This window comes from Elephas maximus, chromosome 6 (assembly GCF_024166365.1).
Source record: "Elephas maximus indicus isolate mEleMax1 chromosome 6, mEleMax1 primary haplotype, whole genome shotgun sequence".
Classification (NCBI taxonomy): Eukaryota; Metazoa; Chordata; class Mammalia; order Proboscidea; family Elephantidae; genus Elephas; species Elephas maximus.
The window spans coordinates 49824083-49848574 of NC_064824.1; the positions used below are offsets into that span (position 1 = coordinate 49824083).

The 24492-nt window shown below is 40.1% G+C and overlaps 1 protein-coding gene across 1 annotated transcript in view; it reads left to right on the forward strand.

The window, feature by feature from the left end:
- Window positions 1-24492, forward strand: part of FMNL2 (formin like 2) — a 347858-nt gene that overhangs the window by 293467 nt on the left and 29899 nt on the right. The window contains 3 exon segments of the mRNA XM_049887240.1: window positions 17198-17272; window positions 21403-21513; window positions 24328-24477. Coding sequence (XP_049743197.1) covers window positions 17198-17272; window positions 21403-21513; window positions 24328-24477 — 336 coding nt within the window.

A 24492-nucleotide genomic window follows, 5' to 3' on the forward strand; every position in this document is an offset into this window, starting at 1 on the left:
AACAAAAGACGGTGAACCACTGAATATAACAGACTGACAAAAGAGGAGAAAAAGAGTCTATTCAAATAACAAGTTTAATTAAGGAGAAAGTACACCAAACACGATGAACAAAAACAAACTGGGAATTTTTTTCTTCAAGCATAGGAAATGAATTTTATTTTTATTAAATTCATTTTTTAGTGATGTTAAAATACCCAAGGTCAGAATTTTACTTCTGAAAATAATGCATGAGAGGACAGGCTTAAATAGATGATCAGAGGGCGTGTGAGTATGTGTATGTGTGTGCACTTGCGTGGAATCCAAAGAGAATAGGGGATTTTAACTGAAGATGTGAACTCTGTAGGGACATCAGTCTAGAAGGAGAAGAATAAGGAATCAGGGCTTCCGGTAGGCTGGAAGGATGCTCAGAAGAGACCAGCAATGGCAGCACAAAGAGATAATGAAGAACATTAGAGGATAGCTGGTGAGTCTGGTATCATGTGGTGTGAGCTTCTACATTAGGTGTGAAGTTAGTCAAATGGTCTCTCTATCCCTTCTCATTCTACAGTTTTATGAGTCTGTATAAAATTTTGTCTGCACATATTTATGTGTGTAATACATGTTGTGTATATATATTCAGATAGTTCTAAGAAAGGTTAAGTGCTTCCTTCTTTGAACTGCAGATCTAAAAATAAGATACCTAGGTAATAAAATAAGTGCCTTCACTAAAAAAATAATAATAATAATAATAACAACATATCCTAGGCCAGTTAGTAGGATAGCAGTGAGCTGCAGGTAGGTCACTGTGACTTGAGACTAAATTGCAGCTTCAGTCCCTGTTCCCTTTTATTACTGCCTGGAAGGCAGCTGCATCAGCCCCTTCAGCCAAGTCTCATTTTAAAAAATGTGCAGTGTGTTACAAGACCTTGCTGCTTCCCTAAACTGAGCTGAAAGTGTGGGGCTGACTGTTGGTACCCTGCCACTAGTGAGTCCCATCTGTGACAGCTCTGGTTTGTGCAGTTTTTGAAAGCCTGACCTCTCAAGTTATTATTTAGGCTTTTCGTTTCTCAGCTTCTCCATCATACCCCAAACTCTGTTCTGCCCACTGTAGTTCTGCAGCCGTTCTTTATTTCTTTCACCTCAGTGGAGCACGTGGCTCCTGCCCAGCTCTTCCATTCTGTATGTCAATCAGCCAAGGAGATAGAGTCATACTTAGTTTTCATTCACAACAATTTACTAAAACACAGAAGAAACTGGCTCAGCGTTCCTGATGGTGGGCCAGCAGCTCCTGTCAGTCATCCCTTGTCTTGAAGTTGAGCCCGTTGACAGAATTTCCCCCCTCAGCTCTGCATCACTGGAGGCTGGAATGGCCAACCATGGTAACATGAGCTGTAGGCTCTGTTTTGTTATGGCAGTTTGGTTTTGGCTATGAAAAATCAGGGCTCCTTTCCTATCAATCAATTTACCAGCAACGAATGTGGTATCCTAGATTTACTGGTACACCACTAAGACAACAATGCTTTTTTCCATTTTGAAGTGTTTTCCAGGAATAGGAATAAAACTAGTAAATAGTGTAACCTGTGTACTCAGTACAAAGGACATGTTCAGTGCATTAGTGAAAGAAGGTAGTTTTGTTGTTGTTATTCTTGATCGTTTGATGCTTAGAGTTCCAGGCTTCCCAGGGGTTCATTGTGAAGAATACAATGCCTACAAGTACAGTTTTTTGCCACTGCCTTGATTCGTGCTAAGGCACCAGTTGTTTTGCCTACCGTTAGTGCAAATGTCAATTCTGTGAAAAAGGCAAGTAACATCTTAGTATTATTATAAAAATAGTTTGGACCTCACAGCCCCTGTCAAAGAGCCCCAGGGGCCCCCGGCATTTGAGGACTATACTTTATGAAGTGCTGCCCAAACCTATCATCTGTTATTTGTGCTAAGTAGAAGTGGTTACAGCCAGCTAAGAGCAAGATAATCAAAGACCCAGGCCAGAATAGTAGTTAGGGTAAGTTTGGGACAGAATACAGAAGGAAAAAAAAAGAGTGGTTATTAAATGAGCCTTAGGAGGGAGCCGTGAACAAGCTTGAGGCATTTGCCTATTGTTGGCCTAAGGTCTTTGTTCTATTAAACAAAGAGACCTTGTCTTTCAGCCTCTGACTTCATAGCACACCTTTGTTTAATTTGACTTGAGGTTCAGGGATGAGGGGAGCATGGGTTGACATTTGTCTCCTGAGCATGTCCCAGGGTCTATGGTGAAATCGCTGCAGGCTTGAAGCAGCTGAACCCTGTGCCATTACTGTGGGTTAGAAAACTGAAGCTACCACTGGAAATGTGTCGTCGTTTCCCTTCCCTTGCTTGAGTTATTTGTGTATGCTCAAAGGAAGCTGTGAGGAGAAATGGATGAAAGAAGGGACAGGGTTATGTTCTCTTCTCTTTTTGAGGGGTCTGACTGAAAGCCTTTGTCAGTTAGGCCTCAGGTAGCCACTTAAATACTAGTCTTTTGTCAAACTAGAAGGTATTTTGGTCTTCCACTAGGAATGGAAGCCTTGAAGGAATCTGTTTTTGTCCTTCCTGATGACCAGGACATGTGAGTCTCACATTGAAGCAAGAGAGATTCAAGTTGGACATTGGGAATATTTCTGGAAGATGTCATTTAAGAGATACAGTAGTTTTCAGCAGAGATTGTGGAGCCTTCTCTAGAATTTAATGAAGGCCATCTCTTAGGAGTGATAACAATACATTTCTCGTTTAAGGTGAGGTATGGTCATGAATTGTCATACGGGGATTTTACTAGCCCTTTGCTTCTATGTCAGGATTCTTTATTCAGTGCAGCGAAACATGCATGGAAAGCAAAACTGTCATCTGGATGCTTTATCTGCCTGGTGCCAAACATTTGGATATTTGGAAACATCTGGAAAAGTGACTGAAGTTTTCACGAGAGTGTTTAGCGTTATGAGGATGAAACCTCTGTCTCATAATCGGAAGACTACCAGTACAAGATTGATCTAAATGTCTTATTAATTTATGAGAAAGGAAGGTTGAGTAGCTTTGTAAAATACATTCAGTTGTGTAGCTTTCATTACTTTTTATTTTAGTGGAGTGAGATAAGTTTGTTTAGTTTCAGAATGCTTCATTTAGATTGATATCTCTGCCTTTAAATCCCAAGGAGCCTTGGGAAGCAGCCCCAAGTCCGAATGGTCTGCTTTCGTCACGGCAACCACCGAGTGTACACGTATGAAATGTCTATTTGCCAGAGGGCAAAAATATAATAGACCCCAACAACCAACGAACACCACAGAAAAGGTTTTTTTTTTTTTTTTTTTATGGCATCAGTAAGGAGCCCTGGTGGTGCAGTGGTTAAGTGCTTGGCTCTTAACTGAAGGGTCTGCATCAGCTGTTTGAACCTACCAGCTGCTGCACAGGAGAAAGATAGGGCAGTCTGTTTCCATAAAGATTTATAGTCATGGAAACCCTATGGGGCAGCTCTACTCTGTTCTGTAGGGTTGCTATGATCTGAATCAACTGGACGGCAACAGTTTCGGTTTGTGTTACAGTGTCAGTAACCCTCATACTGCTGGTGCTCTGAGTAGAAGGTAGAAGATGTTTTTCACCTAGGACTATGTGAAATAACTGTTTACTCCATGAAGCTCTGAAAAGAAAACAGAACTTTAGTTTTCTGGCAGGCCCTGAGAAGGGTTGTCTAATCAGTCATAATAGACTGGGCTTCTAAAAGTGTGGCTTTCTGCAGGGAGCCCTGCGGATCCCAGGGGCCTATTGTGAGAAGAGAAAAAAGAAAGCATTGAGGCACAGGTGCCAGGCAACAGGGCAAGAAGGAAATACTTTAGCATGGGTCCTTTTAATTTTTATGTAACTAACCCAGAAGCATATTTATAACCACCTCATAAGAGCAGGCCTCATTCTGGCTGCAGATTTTGTGTTGCGCCCTGGGAGCTGCTGCCTGGGGAAGCCAGAGAGTATTGATGACCTCGAAAGTATACAGAGAGGTGGCTGCAGGGAGGGAGTCTGTTGTTCAACATCTGCTGTCAAGACAATATACTTTATTGCAAGGCTTTTGTAAAATTGCCTTCTCTCAGCTATTAGCCTTTAGGGAAATCATCCCCTAACCTCTGCCCACACTTAGAGATGCTTTCAACTCCAGCCTCTTTTGCATCAAGGGCTCTGGCTTTATCCACATGGGTTGGAGACTATTCAGAAATTTCTTTCACAGATGTTTGAGAACAAAGTTGAGTTGCTTTTTGGCAGGAGTTGTGCTTTTTACTTCAGTTCTCTTTTAAGTGAAAATGTATCTAGCTTGTCCTGGGAGTGGACTGTTTTATCTGGGCAGGGCAGGATTTATCAGCGTCACAAGCATGAGTGAACCAGATGCCAGGAGCTAGTGATCTGGGCAGGGATGCTTGGTACCCAGGGCCTGTGTAGCCAAGTGCATCTCTCTGAATTTCGTTTGTGTAGAGCTTCCAGGCTGGTCAGTTTGGGAATATAGGCAGTCCCCAAGTGACAAGATTTGTTTCTGTGTCTTTAAGTCAAAATTGTAGGTGAGTCGAAACAGGTGCATATGGTTCTTGTTTAGTCTTTAGTGCAAGAATGGAAACCCTGGTGGCATAGTGGATAAGAGTTTGGCGGCTAACTAAAAAGGTTGGCAGTTAGAATCTACCAGGTGATCCTTGAAAATCCTATGGGGGCAATCCTACTCTGTCCTATAGTGTCATTATGAGTCACAGTCAACGTAACAGACAGCAGTTGGTTTGGGTTTTTTTTTTTTTTTTTTTTTGGTTTTAGTGCAAGAAAAGGCTGGAAGCCTTTTCAATGATTGAAAAGCTGCATGTGACACAAGTGAAGGTGTTTGGGATGAAGAATTTATTGCCAGTAGGGGTCGGTTCAGTCCTTTCAAAGTGAGGGCAAATTTACATAACATTAAAAGGCAGGGACTGGGTGTCTGTAAGTCTGACATTTGGAAGGGTGGGGCGGGGGGGCTGCCTGTATTGCCATGCTGAGATTAGAATTTTAGAGCTTCAAGATATCTAGTAAATGGTTTTTTTCAAGCCTTTGTTAGCAATGAAATCTTATTTTTTTTAAAAAGAAACCCTACCAAGTAGCTCAGTATAATAAAACAGATCTGGATAAGTGACAGTAGAAATCCCAGGAATCTTACTTATTTGTGCTCTCCCTTTCCCCGAGAAGCCCCTCCCTCACCTTTGGTTCTCCACAAAGCGCTCCTCTGTAACCCTATGGCTTCTTAAAGCACAGCTTGAAAACCAGGGGTATAATCTAAGACCCTCAAGCGAATAACTGAAGGCCAGGAAGGTTTACTGAGTGTCCAGTGTCACAATGAGGTGTAGTGGCAGGATGTGACTTACTCCATGTTTTCTGGTCTCTGTTTAATACTCCATGGAGTTTCATTTCTGCCCTCACACCCCCTCACCTCCATCAGCGTTAGAGAGCTTTAAAGGGTCAAAGAAGGACTGATGTCGTTGAAGACCCCATAGGGGTTGGTGGCTGGGTCAGCATACTGAAGGCTGTGCTCCAAGGTTGGTGCTTTGGTGCTTTACTTTACGCAGTACAAACTAAGTTTGGTGAATTCACTCATGCTATTCGAACTTAGTGTTACAGTAGAGTATATGCTTTGCCAAGGAGCCCTGGTTTCTCAAACGGTTAAGCCCTTGGCTGCTAACTAAAAGGTTGGTAGTTCAAACCCACCCAGTAGCTCCATGGGAGAGAGACCTGGCAGTCTGCTTCCGTAAAGATTACAGCCAAGAAAACCCTATGGGGCAGTTCTACTCTGTAACACATGGGGTCAGTGTGAATTGAAGTCCACTTGACAGCACCTAACAACAACAGATACGCTTTCCCAAAGCATAAACTTTTATTTTTCTGTTTGTTTATTTAGTTTTTGGTAGCCCTGGCTGCTACCAGTGGAAGTCTAATTCCTGATGGAGTAGTCAAATGCACACAAGAGCTTCTTTCTGTTTGGTCTGCTCTGATAGGCTTTTCTGTAGCTGTCTCTCTTAGACTTATTCCCCATTCCACCTATTCAAATGGCTATTTTTTTTATTGATATAGGAAATCAGTGTGCAAGCTAGTGGAGGAAGGAGAAGAGAAACACCAGTGAATATAAAAGTCAAGCAATGACAAAATTCAGTTGCAGTAGTACAATTTCTTATTTAAAAGTTTTCAGATCATTTATTGTCTGGCCTTTGTTGGCAGCTGGAAGTTATATGCAGCCTCCATGCAAATGTGCTCCTGGCTCCTTTATATGTTGTGATGAAGCCCTTGAGAGCATTCCCACAGAGGCCAGGGTATAAATTCTGAAAACAACAGAAAATCAGCGTCTCATTTCGTTCATCCTCACCAATTTTCTAAAACGAGCCAGTTTTAAAGGAGAGAGGAGGCATGTTCAGCCATGATGGTTCTGGTTTAATAGCATATGGGGGTGGTCCAGATGTGAGCAGTGTGAGCTAAGATGAGTTTCTTTGATGTGGGACACAACTTTGACCAACCTTCTCCAACCATATCTAACCATTTCCTATGGGATTGCAGTATACACTTGCTTAATGATTGCAAAAGTCATATAAAAACAAATGTGAATCTGGTTCGCATGCTTCCTTCAGCATAATGAAGGGGGGCTCTGGAACCCATGTTGTCCCTGTGGAACAATGTCAGCAAGTGTCACCCTGAATTTGTTAGTTGAGATGGGCAGCAAAGCAGTCTAAATCTTTTCAGAGGGTATACCAGTACCTGAGCTGGTACTCGGGGCCCCTTCTAGTTCTACAGTGGGTGAGGACAGTGGTCAGATCATTCTTCCAAGGTTTCCTTGAGCTGACCTCTACATTGGCAACGTTTCATTTCATGAATTTGGACTCGGGTTTTTTTTTTTTTTTCACTAAGTTCAGAGCAACTGTAAATCAGAAGGTATTTAAGTCCATTACTTTTGAAGATTAAAGATATTTCTGTTTCATAACACACATGTTCTCAATATGGATTTGTCTGTTGACAGAATGAGGGATTTCTAAAGAAATTCATGTATTCAAGGCTTTAAAACTTTTCAGTCTTGTTTCCTGGGCTAGTATCATGATCTTTGGGATCTTTACCCGGCATGATTTTAACCTAGCATTGCTTGTTCTGGATTTGGTATCATCTCTTTTTGTTAACAGGCACTAATTTGTTTGTTTTGTTGCTGTCCACATGTGTTTTCCACAGCCACATAAAGTCCATTTTCTCCAGTGCCTGGGACACAATGTCTGATTACTTGTGATTTCCCTTATTATTGTAGTCACCGTGAGTGGGCATTGACTCGATGGCAACTGGTTTATTCTATGCAGGGGCAGAGGGCTAATTCCTGCTGGATTCCTATGGTTGTAGCAACTGTGTTTCTTAATTTGTGTTGCCAAGTTGGGTGTTGAATGAGTTGGAGAGTTAACAGTCTAGCTATCCAGTTTATAGCAGATACCAGTAAGTCTGGTTTAATATTGTGTCTAAGTCACTGGTCCCCAAATGCTGGTTCAGCGACGATGAGTGCTTTTTAAAACACAGTGTCCTAGTCTAATCCACAGAGATTTTCATCCAGTATGTCTCAATTCAGATCCCAAGAATCTGTGGTTTCTTGAAAGTTCCATGGGCAGCTCTGGTGTGCGGGCTCAAGTGTATTCACGATGAAATGATCGTTAGGCTCTTAGACTCTTGTTCTGCCACCCTGTACTGACCTTCTGTCATGCCAGAAATACTTGACCTGCCTGGGCATCAGTCTCTCAATCATAAATCAAAGGCACCGGATTACCCAAGGTTCATTCCAGCTTTCTAAATTTCTCTGGGATTTGTAGAGCTTTACCCTCCTGGGAATTGTATTCATCATCACTTTTTATTGGTAGCTATTGCCTCTTCGAATCGACTTGACGGCACTGGGTACTGGGTTGGGTATTGCCTCTTCTAGTTCAGTGAGTGCCTAGTTGCTCAACAGGACTTTAATCACAGAATCTGTCTTGGGCCTGTGCCTGGATTGAAGAAGTCCTCTCTTTTTCTTCCTGCTGCTTCCAGCGTCTAAGACAGATGAAAGTAACCATTCTCCTGGGAAGCAGTTTCTTTCTTTTTTTAAAATTTTATTGTGCTTTAGGCGCAAGTTTACAGCTCAAGTTAAATTTCTCATTCAAAAATGTATACACATAATTGTTTCATGACATTGGTTGCAGTCCCCAGTGTGACAGCATGCTACCCTTTCCACTCCAGGTTCCCTGTATCCATTTGTCCGGTTGCTGTCCTTTCCTGCGTTCTTGTCTTGTTTATGGACAGGAGCTGCCCATTTGGTCCCATGTATTTGGTTGAACTAAGAAGCTCATTCCTCATGTGTTTATTTTTTGTTTTATAGGCCTGTCTAATCTTTGTGTAAAAAGTGGGCTTCGGGAATGGTTTCAGCTCTGGGTTAGCAGGGTGTCCAGGGCCCATAGTCTGGCGGGTTCCTCCAGTCTCTATCAGACGAGTAAGTCCGGTCTTTTTTTGTGAATTTAAGTTGTGTTCTGTATTTTTCTTCTGTTCTGTCTGGGACTCTCTTTTGTAATCCCTGTCAGAGTGGTCATTGATGGTTGGGCACCATCTAATTCCTCTGGTCTCAAGCTGCTAGAGTCTGTGGTTCATGTGGTCCTTTAGTCCTTTGGGTTAATATTTTCCTTCTGTCTTTGGTTTCCTTCATTCTCCTTTGCTCTGGATGGGATGGGACCAATGGATGTATCTTAGGTGGCTGCTAGCAAGCTTTTAAGACCGCAGATGCTACTCACCAAAGCAGAATGTAGAACATACTCTTTATAAGCTGTTATGCCAGTTGAGCTAGATATCCCCTGAGACTATGGTCGCCAGCCCCAGCTACTCAGTCCCTCAAAATATTTGAATGTGTTAAGGAAACTTGTATGCTTTTGCTTTAGACCAGCTGTCCTAACTTTTCCTATATTGTGTTGTCCTTCCCTTCACAGAAGTTGACACTTGTCTACTATCTAGTTAGTGAATTACCCTCCTTCCTCCCTCCCCACCTCATAACCATTGAAGAATTTTTTTTCTGTGTGTAAACCTTTTCTTGAGTTCTTATTGATGGTGGTCTCATACAATATTTGTCCTTTTGTAACTGACTGATTTCACTCATCATAATTCCCTCGAGATTCATCCATGTCGTGAGATACTTTGTGGATTCATCATTGTTCTTTATTGTTGCATAGTATTGCATTGTGTGTGTATACCATAATTTGTCCGTTCTTCAGTTGATGGGCGTTTACGTTGTTTCAGGAAACAAGTTCTTAAGTTCTCATAAAGAAAATTATGGCCATAATTATGGCCTTTTCTAATCATGCCTTAGCAATTTTCACCCACTGGGCTAGGGAAACTTGTCCCTTCACATACAAGATGTGACTGATGTCAGTGGTCTGGGGACCTTGCCTGTTCTGCCTCACCATTCCCTTCCATGATAGCCTTTTGTTTCCAGAAATCTGTTGTATATTCTCTACTAGTAAACCAGTTGTTGTTAAGTCACCTCTAACTTGTGGCAGCCCTATGCGTGTCTGAGTAGAACTATGCTCCATAGGGTTTTCAATGCCTGATACTTTAGAAGATTACCAGTCCTTTCTTCCAAGGTACTTCTGGGTTCACTTGAACCTCCTACCTTTCCATCAGCTGCTGAGTACATTAATCTTTTGAACCGCCCAGGCACTCCTGTATACTCTCTAGAGGAGCCTTAAAATGTTGGTCCCATAACATAGTTTATAAAGAAAATGTTCTATATCCTGGAAATAGGTTGAGTAGTGTCTGGGTAAGTAGCATCTGGGGTCTTAAAAGCTTGTGAGTGACTGTCTAAGATACTCCAGTGGTCCCACCCCCTCTGGAGCAAGGGAGAATGAAGAAAACCAAAGACACAAGAGAAAGATTAGTCCAAAGGACTAATGGATGACAACTACCACAGCCTCCACCAGACTGAGTCCAGCACAACTAGACAGTGTTTGGCTACCACCACCAACTGCTCTGACAGGGATCACAATAAATGGTCCCGGGCAGAGCTGGAGACAAATGTAGAACAAAATTCTAACTCACAAAAAAAGACCAGACTTGCCAAACTTAAAAGAAAAGTAGTCTTTCGCTTTGAGAACAAACAACATCAGATGACAGCCTGAATCTAGGACGCAGGACTGCATCAGCCGGATACCAGCCTAGGTAACGAACATTCAAGGATTGATCAAAATTAAAGCAACAATGTCAGAACCATAAAAGGAATAAATGGTTTAAGTGTAGAACTTTCAAATGGTGAGGAAGGCAAGGTGATACTAAGTGATAAAAGACTGGTTCAAATTTAGGAAGATAAGGGTAAATTTCATGGTAACCACAAAGAAAATTAACAAACCTACTCATCAAAATAAAGAAGAAAAACAAAGTTTCAGTAAACACAAAATCTACAAAACAAAAGAAATGGAAAAAAAAAGTACAGGCAAAAGAAATTCAGCACAGGAGTGTAAGAGGAACAGAGAAAACATCAACACCACCAAAAAACCACTACAAAATGAGAGCAGTAAACTCACATCTATTAGTAATTACGAAACTCTGGTGGCGTAGTGGTTACGCACTATGGCTGGCAACGAAAAGGTCGACAGTTCAAATTCACCAGGTGCTCTTTGGAAACTATGGGGCAGGTCTTCTGACCTGTGCGTTGCTATGAGTTGGAACTGACTCGATGGCAACAGGTTTTTTGGTTTTTATCAATAATTACACTGAACGTAAATGACCTAAATGTGTACATACAGCAACAGAGAGTGACAGAATGGATTAAAAAAAAAAAGATCCATCAGTATGCTATTTACAGGAGACACACCTTAGAAACAAAGATATAAATTTATTAAAAATCAAAGAATGGAAAATATTATATCAAGCAAATAGCTACCAAAAAAGAGCAGGAGTGGCAATACTCATTTCAGATAAAATACACTTTAAAACAAAATCTATCATAAAAGACAAGGAAGGATATTATATAATGATTAAAGTGACAGTCAATCCATCATGAAGACATAACCGTAATATTTATGCACCCCATGACAGGGCTTCAAAATACATAAAACAAACTCTAATAGCACTGAAAATGGAAATTGACTGCTCCACAATAAAGGTAGGAGACTTCAACACACCACTCTGGGTAAAGGACAGACATATAGAAAGAAACTCAACAAAGGTACAGGAGATAGAAGGCCAAAATCAACCAACTTGACCTCATAAACATGTATAGAACATTCCACCTAATAGCTGCAAAGTACACATTCTATTCCAACACACATGGAACGTTCTCCAGAATAGACCACATCTTAGGCCACATAGCAACCCTCAACAAAATCTGAAACAATGAGATAATAGAAACAATGCCATCAAAGTAGAAATTAACAACAAGAAGGGCAAAGACAAAAAAATCAATTACATGGAGACTGAATAACACCCTGCCTAAAAACCACTGGGTAATAGATGGAATAAAAAAATTCCTAGAATCAAACAAGAATGAAAACAAATCATACCAAAACCTCTGGGATGCAGCAAAGGCAGTGCCCAGAGGTGAATTTATAGCAATAGATGCATACATCAAAAAAGAAAAAAGGGAGAAAATCAAAACATTAGCTACACAACTCAAACAAATAGAGAACAGCAAAAGAAGCCCATGGCCACCAGAAAAAAGGGAATAATAAAAATCAGAGGAGAAGTAAATGAAATAGAGAATAGAAAAACAATAGAAAGAATCAGAAAAACCAAAAGTTGGTTCTCTGAAAGGATCAACAAAATTGACAAACTGGCCAAATGACGAAAGAAAAACAGGAGAGGATGCACATAACCCAAATAGGAAATACGGGACATTACAACAGACCCAACTGAAACAAAGAGTCATAACTGAGCACTATGAAAAACTATACTCCAACAAATTTGAAAATCTAGAGAAAACGGGCAAATTTCTAGAAACATATTACCTGCCAAAACTAACACAAAATGTTAAAAATCTGAAAAGACCCATAACGAGAAGAAATTAAAAAGGTAATAAACTATGCCCCCCCCCCCCCAAAAAAAAAGCCTTGGCCCAGATAGCTTCGCTGGAGAATTCTACCAAACAAGCGGAGAGGAGCTTGCACCAGTACTACTCAAACTATTTCAGAACATAGAAAAGGAAAGGATGCTTTCGAATTCATTCTGTGAAGCCAGCGTAACACTGATATGGAAACCAGGGAAAGACACTGCAAAAAAAAGAAACTTAAAGATCATTTATCTCTCGTGAATATAAATGCAAAAATTCTTAATAAAATTCTAGCCAATAGAATTCAGCATCATATCAAATAATATACCACCACCAAGTGGAATTCATACCAGGTATATATTTTTTTTTTTATATAAGGATGGTTCAACATTAGAAAATCAATCCATCACATAACTAAAAGAAACACATGATCATCTCAATCAATGCAGAAAAGACATTTGACAAAGTCCTACCTATTTCTGATAAAACTGATAAAAACTGTCAAAAAAAAAAAAAAAAAAAGGAATAGAAGGGAAATTCCTCAACCTAATAAAGGACATTTCCACAAAACCAATAGCTAGCATCATTCTTAATGGAGAGAGGCTGAAATCATTTCCCTTTAGAACAGAAACAAGACAAGGATACCCTTTATCACCACTCCTATTTAACATTGTGCTGAAGTCCTAGCTAGAGCAATAAGGGAAGAAAAAGAAATAAAGGGCATCCAAATTGGTAATGAAGTAAAGCTGTCCCTATTTGCAGATGATATGATACTATATGTAGAAAACCCAGAAGACTGCATGAGAAAACTACTAGAACTAATAGAAAGATTCAGCAGAGTGGCACGGTACAAGATAAACATAGAAAAATCATTTGGATTCCTATATACCAATAGAGGATGACGAGAAAGAAATCAGGAAAACAACACCATTTATAATAGCCCATAAAAAAATAATATACTTGGGAATAAATCTAACCAGGGATGTACAAGACCTATACTAAGAAAACTGCAAAACACTGCTGCAAGAAACCAAAAGAGATTTACATAAATGGAAAAACATACCATGCTCATGGATAGATAAGACTCAACATTGTGAAAATGTCAATTTTACCCAAAGCAATCTACAAATACAATGCAGTCCCTATCCAAATAACAAAAGCATGCTTTAAATAGATGGAAATTTAATCATTAACTTTATATGGAAGGGGAAGAAGCCCCGAATAAGTAAAGCACTACTGAAGAAAAAGAATAAAGTAGGAGGACTCTCACTACCTGACCTCAGAACCTACTATGTAGCTATGGTGGTCAAAACAGCCTGGTACTGGTAGAACGACAGATACATTGACTGATGAACAGAACTGAGAACCCAGATGTAAACCCATCCACCTACAGCCACCTGATCTTCAACAAGGTCACAAAGTCCGTGGAATGGGGAAAAGATAGTCTTTTTAACAAGCAGTGCTGGCAGAACTGAATGTCCATCTGCAAAAAAATGAAACATGACCTGTACCCCACACAAAAACTAATGCAAAATGGATCAGAGACCTAAATGTAAAACCAAAAACTATAAAGACTGTAGAAGAAAAAACAGGATCAAGCTAGAGGCCCTAATACACGGCATTAACGGGATACAAACCATAACTAACAACACAAAAACTCCAGAAGAAAAGCTAGAGTAACCGGGATCTTTTAAAAATTAAACACTTATGCTTATCAAAAGACTTCACCAAAAGAGTAAAAAGAGAACCTACAGACTGGGGAAAAAAATTTTGGCCATTACAAATCCAGCAAAGGTCTAATCTCTAAAATCTGCAGGAAAATCCAACATCTCTACAACAAAAAGACAAATAGTCCAATTAAAAAATAGGCAAAGGAAATGAACAGACACTTCACCAAAGAAGATATTCAAGCAGCTGACAGACACATGAGGAAATGCCATCACTAGCCATTACTCAAAAAAACCAAACTCATTGCTGTCAAGTCGATTCCGACTCATAGCAACCCTACAGGACAGAGTAGGACTGCCCCATAGAGTTTCCAGGGAGCACCTGGTGGATTCGAACTGCTGACCTTTTGGTTAGCAGCTGTAGCTCTTAACCACTACGCTACCATGGTTTCCATCCCTAACCATTAGAGAAATGTAAATCAAAACCACAATGAGATAGCATTTCACCTTGGCATTACTGGCACGGATCAAAAAACAGAAAATAACAAATGTTGGAGAGGCTGTGGGGTGATTGGAACTCTTATGCACTGCTGGTGGAAATGCAAAATGGTATAACCCTTCTGGAAAACGATATGGCCTTTCTTTAGAAAGCTAGAAATAGAAATACCATATGATCCAGCAATCCTACTCCTAGGGATATATTCTGGAGAAATAAGAGCCATCATACAAATAGACATATGCACACCCATATTCATTGCAGCATTGTTCACAATAGCAAAAAGATGGAAACAACCGAGGTGCCCATCAATAGATGAATGGATAAACAAACTATGGAACATACACACAGTGGAGTACTATGCAACAGTAAAGAACGATGATCAATCTGTGAAGGATCTCACAACATGGATGCACCTGGAGGGCATTATGCTGAGTGAAACAAGTCATTTACAAAAGGGAAAGTATTGTATGAGACTACTAGTATAAAAACTCATGAAAAGGTTTACACACAGAAAAGAATCTTTGATGGTTATGGGGGGTAGGTGGAGATGGAAAAACACTAAATAAACAATAGCTAAGTGGTAACTTTGGTGAAGGGTAAGACAGTACACAGTACTGGGGAAGCCAGCACAATAAGAGATAAAAGAGAAAAAAAAAGGACCAGACTTACTTATCTGACAGAGACTGGAAAAACCCGAGAGTATGGCCCTTGGACGCCTTCTTAACTCAGTACTGAAGTTACGCCTGAGGTTCACCATTCAGCCAAAGATTAGACAGGCACATAAAGCGAAACAAGACTAAATGGGTACACCAGTTCAGGAGCAAGGACGAGTAGTCAGGAGGGGACAGGGAAGCTGGTAACGGGGAACCCAAAGTTGAGAAGGGAGAGCGTAGACATGTTGTGGGATTGGCAACCAGTGTCACAAAACAGTATATATATTAATTGTTTAATGAGAAACTAGTTTGCTCTGTAAACCATCATCTAAAGTACAATTAAAAAAAAAAGAAAAAAAATGTTGGTGCCGAGGGGCTGGCTGGGGCACGGACAGAACACAGTATCTCCTTAAATTTGCAGTCTGGGGGCTTTATGGAGCATAAAATGATCTCTACTGCTTTAAAAAATACATGTGCTATGTCACCCCTGCCTGGCCTATGTAATCAGACTTGCTGGGGGGCATAGGGAGTGGGCAAGTGCGTTTTTTTCAAGGCTTTTTATACTTTAGAATCTCACTTCTTGAGCCTCCTCCCCTTCCTCTTGATTGGACCCCTGCTCTGTTCTTCTGCATCTATAATTATTTTTTATTAAGGCATGTCTAAATAAATGGAGAGTCGTCACCAGAATACAGTAAGCTATGGTCTGAAGCTTTTGAAAAAATGAAGTTGGTTTAAAACTAAAGGTGCTCAGAGGTTGAGGGCTATTCCTCTTAACACTCTCAGCAGATGGGCAGAGGGGCTACCGCTAAAGATTTATTTCAGGTGCCGATCTAAGTGGTCTAATGGTCCTTGTTTCACCCCAAAACATGATGGAGAGTAGGAAGACATTCATCTTCTGTTAAGTATATTTTGACGTAATTATTCATTCATCCTCTATTCAGTGCAATTCAGCAAATTTATTTTGAGAACTTACAGTGAGCTAAAGCATTGTTCTAGGTGTTGAGCAAACAGTAGTGAACAAAACAATCAATTCCTTCGTGGGACTTTCTCTTCAGCAAAATGTATATGTTCTTTTAATATATAGTTAAATGGCATTATTTAACTTGACTGAATTAAATTACAACATTATCAGGTATCATTTTAGGAGAATTCTTCAGGATTGGCCTGAGTATCCCTAAGAACACAAATGGAATCTGACAGTTTAGTTTAGCATGTGAAACCAGGGTTACATTTGCAAAATATTAGGAACAGGGACTGGGTCTTACTGACCAAGTTTGCAGTCCATAGGCGTTCAGGGAAACATTTTCTGAAGGCTGAATGAATGAATAAGCCTGTGGGAGTAGGACTTCGCTCCAGAAAAGGACATTGACAGAATTAAAGTTTGTTCCTTGATTTTGAGACTGCGTTTCCAAAGAAGTGTATTATTTGGTAGAAATCTCTTCTGACTTTTTTTTCTTTTAAAACTGTGGTGAGTATATATATATATATATATATATATATATATATATATATATATATATATACACATACATACATACATACCAGAAAATTTGGCATTTCAACATTTTTTATATGTACAATTCAGTAACGTACATATGTGTTCAATATTACTTGATAAAACGTAATGTTCATCATGTTGTGCAACCATCACCACTATTTGTGTTCAGTTTTTGACTCTGTGCTTTTAACTCCATGTATTTAACTGCATTTTTATAGAGATCCCGGGGAGCCTTAGAGCTTCCAGTACTCTTATTGCATACGTCACCTATCAAAGAATGAATTTGAGCTGAATTCGGATGTTTCAGGGCTCTGGGGTGCTACTTCGCAAGTAACTGCAAGTTTCTATCCTCCAGCCACCTTAAATGGGTTAATACAGCTTTCCAGAGTGTCTGATTTACCTCTGTGTTGTAGTTCATGCTCAAGAAGTCTTGGATTCAGTTTGATATAATACGAAAATTTTGAATCTGCCTTTCTAGGAACTTAAATATCAAATTATTTAAAAGTTTTAGCATGTCTGTTTCAAAAGTACTTTTGTAAGGAGGAGGAGTGTGATCCTTTTTTACCATGAACTACCTTCTGGAATTCTGAGTGTGTGCTCAAAAATTGGTGGAACTTCTAAGACAGCCAGTGAAAGAAAAACGCATTTGATATGGATCTGAAAACATCAAGAGAACGTGCAAAAGAAACCAAAGATCAGCTTTTGGTTCTGGCTTATGTTGCTGTTTGTAAGTTAAGTAGCTTAGAGGAGTAGTAAATAGTGTGTGAGAATGAAGAAAAATACATATTCTGGAAGTGATTACTAATGCTGAAATTTCTGCATCTAATTTTGGAGTGCTTATGTTTGGAATTTCACATGGTGATGAAATGTATGTTTCAGGTTTGCGGAGAAAAACAACGTTTTGAGAAGCTGATGGAACATTTCAGGAATGAAGACAATAACATCGATTTTATGGTGCGTTGTTTCAGTATTACATTCAACATAGCAAATTCAGCAGTTTTTTTCAAACTCCTCTAGGGGTGTGTGTGTGTATGTATATCTGTATATATGTGCGTGTGTGTGTGTGTGTTACAAATGACAGGAAATTGAATGTTATATGCTATAGATCCAATCTAGAGTGCCCTTAATCTGTTTTTCCCCTTATGGCGTTTATTTTCAGTTTTATTCCTTACATATATACTTTATAGTACAGGTCGGAAGTACTGATTATTTATAGGAAATAAGAGAGGATCCGTGCAGTTGGGAAAAGTAAGTTAAAAGGCAAACATTTTCTGGTGCAAATGCCTACAGTTGTCACTTTAGCTGATAATGGCGCGGCATAGGGATCCTTAAGGTAGGAACCAAGAGCCTGGACCATTTCACCCTTCACAGCCCCCAGCCAGTGGCCTTCTCCAGACTATATTCTCAAAGATTAAAGGGCTTTGGTTTGTAGAACTGACAGTATGTATCCAGTGGCTCTGGGGGAGAAAAGACCTGATATCTGCTCCCATAAAAATTCCAAAAAACCAAACCCATTGTTGTTCAGTCAATTGCAACTCATACCAACCCTATAGGACAGAGAAGAACTACCTCATAGGGTTTCCAAGGCTGTAAATCGTTACAGGAGCAGATTGCTACATCTTTCACTTGTGGAGTGCCTGGTGAGTTCAGGCCTCCCACTTTTCAGTTAGCAGCTCAGTGCTTAACTACTGTGCCACCAGGGCTCCGTCAGCCTAGAAAACCCTATGGGACATCTACTCTGTCATACAGGGTTACTGAGTTGGAATCAACTCGATGGCACACAACAACAATAGCAACATCCCAAAAATTAACATACAGCAGTGATTTTTCCCCTGGATCTCTTTCCTGCTCTAGTGATTCAGTGAGGGTGTAATCATACTGCAGATCATAGCAGGTTTATCACACAAAAGAACACGTGGTTCAGCAGCAATACAATACTGTTATCCTTAGGTTAAAAAAAGAAAAACTAAGTAAGTTTTAGGACTTCTGAATTCTTATACCTAAATCTTAATCGTGAACTGAAGATGGTCTAGAGAATTTCCTGAGACAACTTAATCTTGAATGCGCCCAGGTCTGCAGGCTTTCTCTGACCTCATGCAGTTCCCCTGGGGAACTTCTGGACCCAGGAGGTCCGTATCTGGGCTTAACTCCCCCCTTCAGTTCTAGCCTGGAGCAGATATGCTAGTCAGCTCTTAGTATTGCAGGGTCTTCCAAAACCTGTGCTTAGGATACCAAGTACAGTTTTCATTTTAATTGCTTCAGTGATTGTAAAGCATGAAAAATAGTTTTACAAATTTCTAACCCTTTCATGTAGAATTTTTTTCCCCTGGATCCTCAAAATTTATATGCCACCTGGCCCTTAACTCCTTCCAAAATTAGTGAGAAAGATGAAACAGTCTATAAAAAGTTTTCTTTTCCATAAAGCATGTTATTTGCTTTTAAAAGATAAAAACTAAGTGTGAAACAAGGAATAACTTTCACATTGACTTTTTAATTCTTGTTATTAGGATCTTTTGGAGACTTTAAGGCTAATTTTTGCTCTGGTGACAAATATCTAAAGAGGCCCATGTACCGACTCACCTTACCAGTTTCTTTTCTCTGCCTTGTTAAGAGGAACTTCTTTGTTCCTTTAGAGCTGAAGCTGCAAACCAGAGGCTCCCAGCTGGAGCCAGCCCACGGGCTTGTGATGTTAGTCTAACAATGTGACCCTATTACAAAAATTTGGAGATTGCACATAAAAATACAGATTTGTAATTTTCTTGAAAATGAAAAATTTTGGATAGTATTAGGCCCCCGTTTCTGCAGAATATCAGCTTCAGGAACAAAGTAGCCCCTATTCTTTTAGCACAAGGATATCCTCTCCAGTGTGTCACCGTCCACACCATTCCTTATTGTACTGCAAAGGGCCCATCTCACTCACTTTTTACCATATCTCTCTGGCCATTTGAGTTTCTGCTGAAATTATAATTAAGCCCATGACAACACCTGCAACTCTGCGTCCACAAACTAGAGTGTATTTCCTGTCAGTTCATTTATTCGTGTGTTACATAACATTGAGGTAGCTTACTTAGAGGCTGCTAGTACACAGGTCCTCGGCGCTGCATTCATGTGTCACCTGGCAAGCAGTGCATATTGTAAAGCTCAACAGAGCATTTAGACCTGCCTTCTAAGAGCAATGGAAAGGTGCCAAAATCTGACCATGTTTTTCTCCAGAAGATGAGTCTTTTCATAAACTGCCTTGAGGATACAATTAGGTTGCTCAACCTCCCAAAACAACGTATTCCCCATAACGTATAATATAAATTCCTTTAATATAGGGTAAGATATTTTCCTCTTTTTTCTGTGTTTTTTGTGGACAAAAGAAAAAAAAATGGCAAAATCTTTTTTAGCTCGTTTTAGAATAGAACCTGAAGTGATTTTTTTTTTTGGTAAATGACAATAGAGTACCCTACTAACCAGAGCCCGGGTGGTACAGTGGCTAAGAGCTCAGCTGCTAACTGAAAGGTCAGCAGTTCGAATCCACCATCCATTCCTTGGAAACCTTATGGGGCAGCTCTGCTTTGTCCTATAGGGTTGTCGTGAGTTGAAATCGACTCGATGGCAGTGGGTTTGGTTTGGTTTTAGTTTACCCTGGTAACGTAGAGAGTTGACATATCTTCCAAAGCTATCCAGTGTATAATATATTCAAGGAAGGATCTAACTTGATAAAGACACTTTAAAAAAAAATGAAAGGAAACTGGTTTTGGGGGAGAGAGGAAGAAGAAGGAGGTTCTGAGCAAGAAAGTGACTCTAGGTTCCTCAATCATTTTATCTCCTTGCGAGAGATTCTCTTTAACCATAGAGGGAAACAAACATTAGCAAAATGTTTACCATATATAAACTGTTGAATTCTATTCTGTTATTTAGCAAACTGGTGACTAGTTTTCTCTGTAACAGGTCTCAGGGCTACAGATGGGGTTGTGGGGAGAGAACAGAAAATCAAAACTTCTGTGGAACCTAGTTGGTTATGATATTAATGTGAATGAAAGAGCTGTTACTGTGCTGTTGGGAGGTGGGCTTCACAGTGACTTTGTGGAAGTGATTATCTTCTGGGGAAATTATAGGTGATTTAAAAGTCCTTTTTTGTAATAATTTTAACATTTTTTTACAACATGCCTGTAATAGTTTATACATTTTTGTGTGATAAACCTATGATTTTTTTGAAAAACACCTTTCCTAAAATATAATTAGCATACCGTCTAATAGACCCATTTAAAGTGTACAATTCATTGTTGTTTTAGTATATTCATAGGGTCGTCCAACTATTAGTGCAATCCGATTTTAGAACATTTTCTCCCACCCGAAAGAAACCCTGTGCTCAAACTACCTTTTTCCCCCACCCGTAAACTGCATTCCGTCTATAGATTTGCCTGTTCTGGATATTTCATACGAATGGAATCATACAATATGTGGTCTTGTGACTGAATTCTTTCACTTAGCATACTGTTTTCAAAGTACATTTGTGTGGTCTGTGTCAGTCTTTAATTCCTTTTTATTGTTGTGTAATATTTCCCTGTGTGAATCTACCACATTTCGTGTATCCATTCCTCAACTGATTGCTGTTTGGGTTGCTTTCACGTTTTGACTCTTACGAATAATGCTGCTTTGAACATAATTTGTATACAACTTTCTGCATGAACACACGTTTTCACTTCTCTTGAGTACAGACATAGCAGTGGAATTGCTGAATCACATGGTAACTAACTTTCTGAGCATCTGGCTGGCTGTTTGCACCAGCATGTCTGTCACTTCCTGTCCCCAGCACCAGTGTATGAAGGTTCCAATTTCTCTATATCCTCCCCAACACTTGTCACTATTTGTTTTTTTGATCATAGCCAACCTAGTGGGTGTGAAGTGGTATTTCACTGTTGTACTTACATGACTTTCTGATTTAAAAAAAAAAAAAAAAACAAAGACCTGATGAAATGAAGGAAAAGGAAAGTTGGCACATGGACCTAGATTTGTGAAATTGAATGCGCACGACTGTGGTTAAAGTGAGAAAAGAAGTTTGATGGCTGTGTAACCCCTTGACAATTCCATTTCAGGTGGCCTCTATGCAGTTTATTAATATTGTAGTACACTCAGTAGAAGACATGAATTTCAGAGTTCACCTCCAATATGAATTCACCAAATTGGGCCTGGATGAATACTTGGACGTGAGTATTATAGCTCTAACATTTGGCTCAAATATAGGAATTGATTTCTTTGTCCCCCCTCAAAGGTACAATTCCATAGTAGCAAAAGAAGGCTTAAAACTCCATGCAGTCAACTGCTGTAGTGCTGGTTAAAGGGAACCGATCTGAGTGATGCAATTCGCCAGAGAAGCTGGATTCTTGCAGACCTCTTAGGACCTCAGGCTGTCTTCTGCCAGCAGCTGCTTAGTCCAGAGTTAGATAACCTCTGGCAGGCTTGGCTGTGGCTTTCCTCTGCTTTTGAGCTCTGTCTGGGTTAAGTCTCATTGCACTCTTTGTCTAAGCTGTTGGGTAATTCACATTCTTGGTCACTCTGGGGACCCCATCTGGGCAGGGAAAGTCAAACCAGGACTGCTGTGGAGCGATGAGTAAATGCTTAGAGCATAAAAAAGTAATGAGGAAATGGACATCAGAGACTTCCTCATGTAGCTGCTAACTTCTACTTAAAGTGTTTGTGGCTTTAGAAGTTCTACTTTCAGTTTTTGGGAGAAGGTCTAAAGTTTCTCTTTTTCTTGCTCCCTTTCAGAAGCGTTCAGCCAGTTCCCTTGAAATACTTCGGCTAAGAAACAAAGTTAGTGTGGAAATCATAAGTGGACTTGAGTAACAATGTGTACACAGGATGTACCCCCATCCTTTGACTGTTAGGCAGTTGTTTTCCCTTTTACCTAGGAATGGTCTAGTTGAATTTGGAAGACCACTAATGACAGGGCAAGAATTGTTTACCTCAGTTTCATGGCATTTCTGGCTATGAAGAAGATAGAAAGTGCTTCCCTTAGACATCTCCAGAATTCTACTACCATCTTCATTAGGGATGTTGTTGTCAAATCAATTCCAACTCATGGTGACCCCATTGTTACAGAGTAGATTGCTCCATGGGGTTTTCTTGGTTTTGATCTTTGTGGAAGCAGATCACCAGGCCTTTTCTTCTGCGGTGCTGCTGGGTGGGTTTAAACTGCCGACATTTCAGTTATCAGCCAAACTAAACCATAAGTGCCACCCAGGGACATTTTACTAGGGATAAAATCGGAATTACAGTCTGTACCCTCGTTTACTGGAAACCCTGGTGGCATAGTGGTTTAGTACTACGGCTGCTAACCAAAGGGTCGGCAGTTGGAATCCACCAGGTGCTCCTTGGAAACTCTATGGGGCAATTCTACTCTGTCTTATAGGGTCACTATGAATCGGAATTGACTCGATGGCACTGGGTTTGGTTTGGTTTTGGTACCCTTGTTTCTTGTGAGGCAGAATCTGATTCAGTTACTCTGGGAGTGACAGCCTAGTTTACCACACAGCTGAGCTGCCCTTGGGTGTAGACTTTACTCAGAGAAAGTCCTGGTAGATTTCCCTTAAAGAGTTGTTGGAATTGTTTTCCTATTTGAAGACCCACTAATATCATTAATCATATTATTGAGAGGTTGGTTTTTCTGCTTTAAGGTCAAGGTTTGTCTATCCTCTTTTCCCACATGCTCTGAGAATGGTAATATTTGAACAAAAATAGGATGTATGACTTAATGGTGTCCTGGGTTTAGAGTTTTGTGATGTCCAGACAGACTTAGCTTTTAGGCTCCAGGTTACAGTGGCAGTTATTAACACATCAGTCAACACTTGTTATTCATTGTGAGTCTTGTAAAAAAACAAAACAAAACAAAACAAAACCCATTAAGCCTCTTCTCCTTTTTCTTTTCTAAAATTTACCCTTAGAAATCTTTTTCATTTCTAACTTCAAAACTAAGGTAGAACAGTCTCTTTAGAGTAGACTAAGTTGTAGAATTCCAGATTAGTCTAGGAGAGAATCACTTTCTTGAGAGTATATAGAGAGGGAAATTCCTTTTAAAAATTTAAGTTTTTTTTCAAAACTGCATTTCTTTAATTTCTTTGTCTGTTGGTTCTGGACCCTGATAGGCAGAAGTGGTTAAAAGAGTAAGAATTACAAGCACATAATGTATTAAATGCTTTGTTAGTTTATAGCAACCCAATCTTACAAGTAGTCATTCACTTGTTCATAAATGTTTACTTGTAAATCATCCACGTGCCAGGTATTAATCTGACCACTCCACTCATCGGTTCCCCGGGGCAAGTCCTGACTTAAGTAGGGAAGATTCCGGGATTTATTTTGCCTCTAGTTTCACCTTAGAGCTAGGTGAGAGTTCTGAGGAGATGCTAGCCCTGGGATATGTGAACAAGGAAGGCTTCCTGGTACGTGCTTGGGGGAGCCTTAAGCTGCTCTTGCTGGGCAATAACTTAGGGAAGCGATTATGGAGGAGGGTGCAAGCTGTGCTAAAAGAGGCCTGCAGGCTACGTATCTACTCTGTGAGTGTCTCCCCATCCCTTCACCCTGCACCCCTCAGGCACATACACTGGGGAGGTACTACACAGGCAAAGATACCACCCACTCCATTCTTTTGTACTACACAGACACCCCTCAAGTTTTGTGTTGCCTGTGACTGCTGTTCCCTTTCCAAGCTGTTTTTAATTTTTCTGTTATCTTGATTTTGCATACTTCAAAATGTTTTAGGTTAGAATACATCTACATGGGGCTGGAAGGGTTAGCAGGAAAATGTGTATCTGGGAGGGGTTATTCCCCAGAAGGTAATCTAGTTGATTGCATTGTTTTAGGCAATCACTTTGTAATTCTCTGAAGGAGGCTAATATATTAAGCCCTCTCGTGGAAGAGACTGGTCTATTTGAAGCAAACAGAAACATGTAGAATGTTGGGGGATTATGTTCTGTTTCCACAGATTATGCTAACACCACCTTCTCTTGCATTTTGGTTTTTAGAAGCTGAAACACACTGAGAGTGACAAGCTGCAGGTACAGATTCAGGCTTACCTGGACAACGTGTTTGATGTGGGAGCTCTGCTGGAAGATGCTGAAACCAAGAATGCAGCCTTGGAGAGGGTGGAAGAACTGGAAGAAAACATTTCTCATGTAAGTGCATCTCAG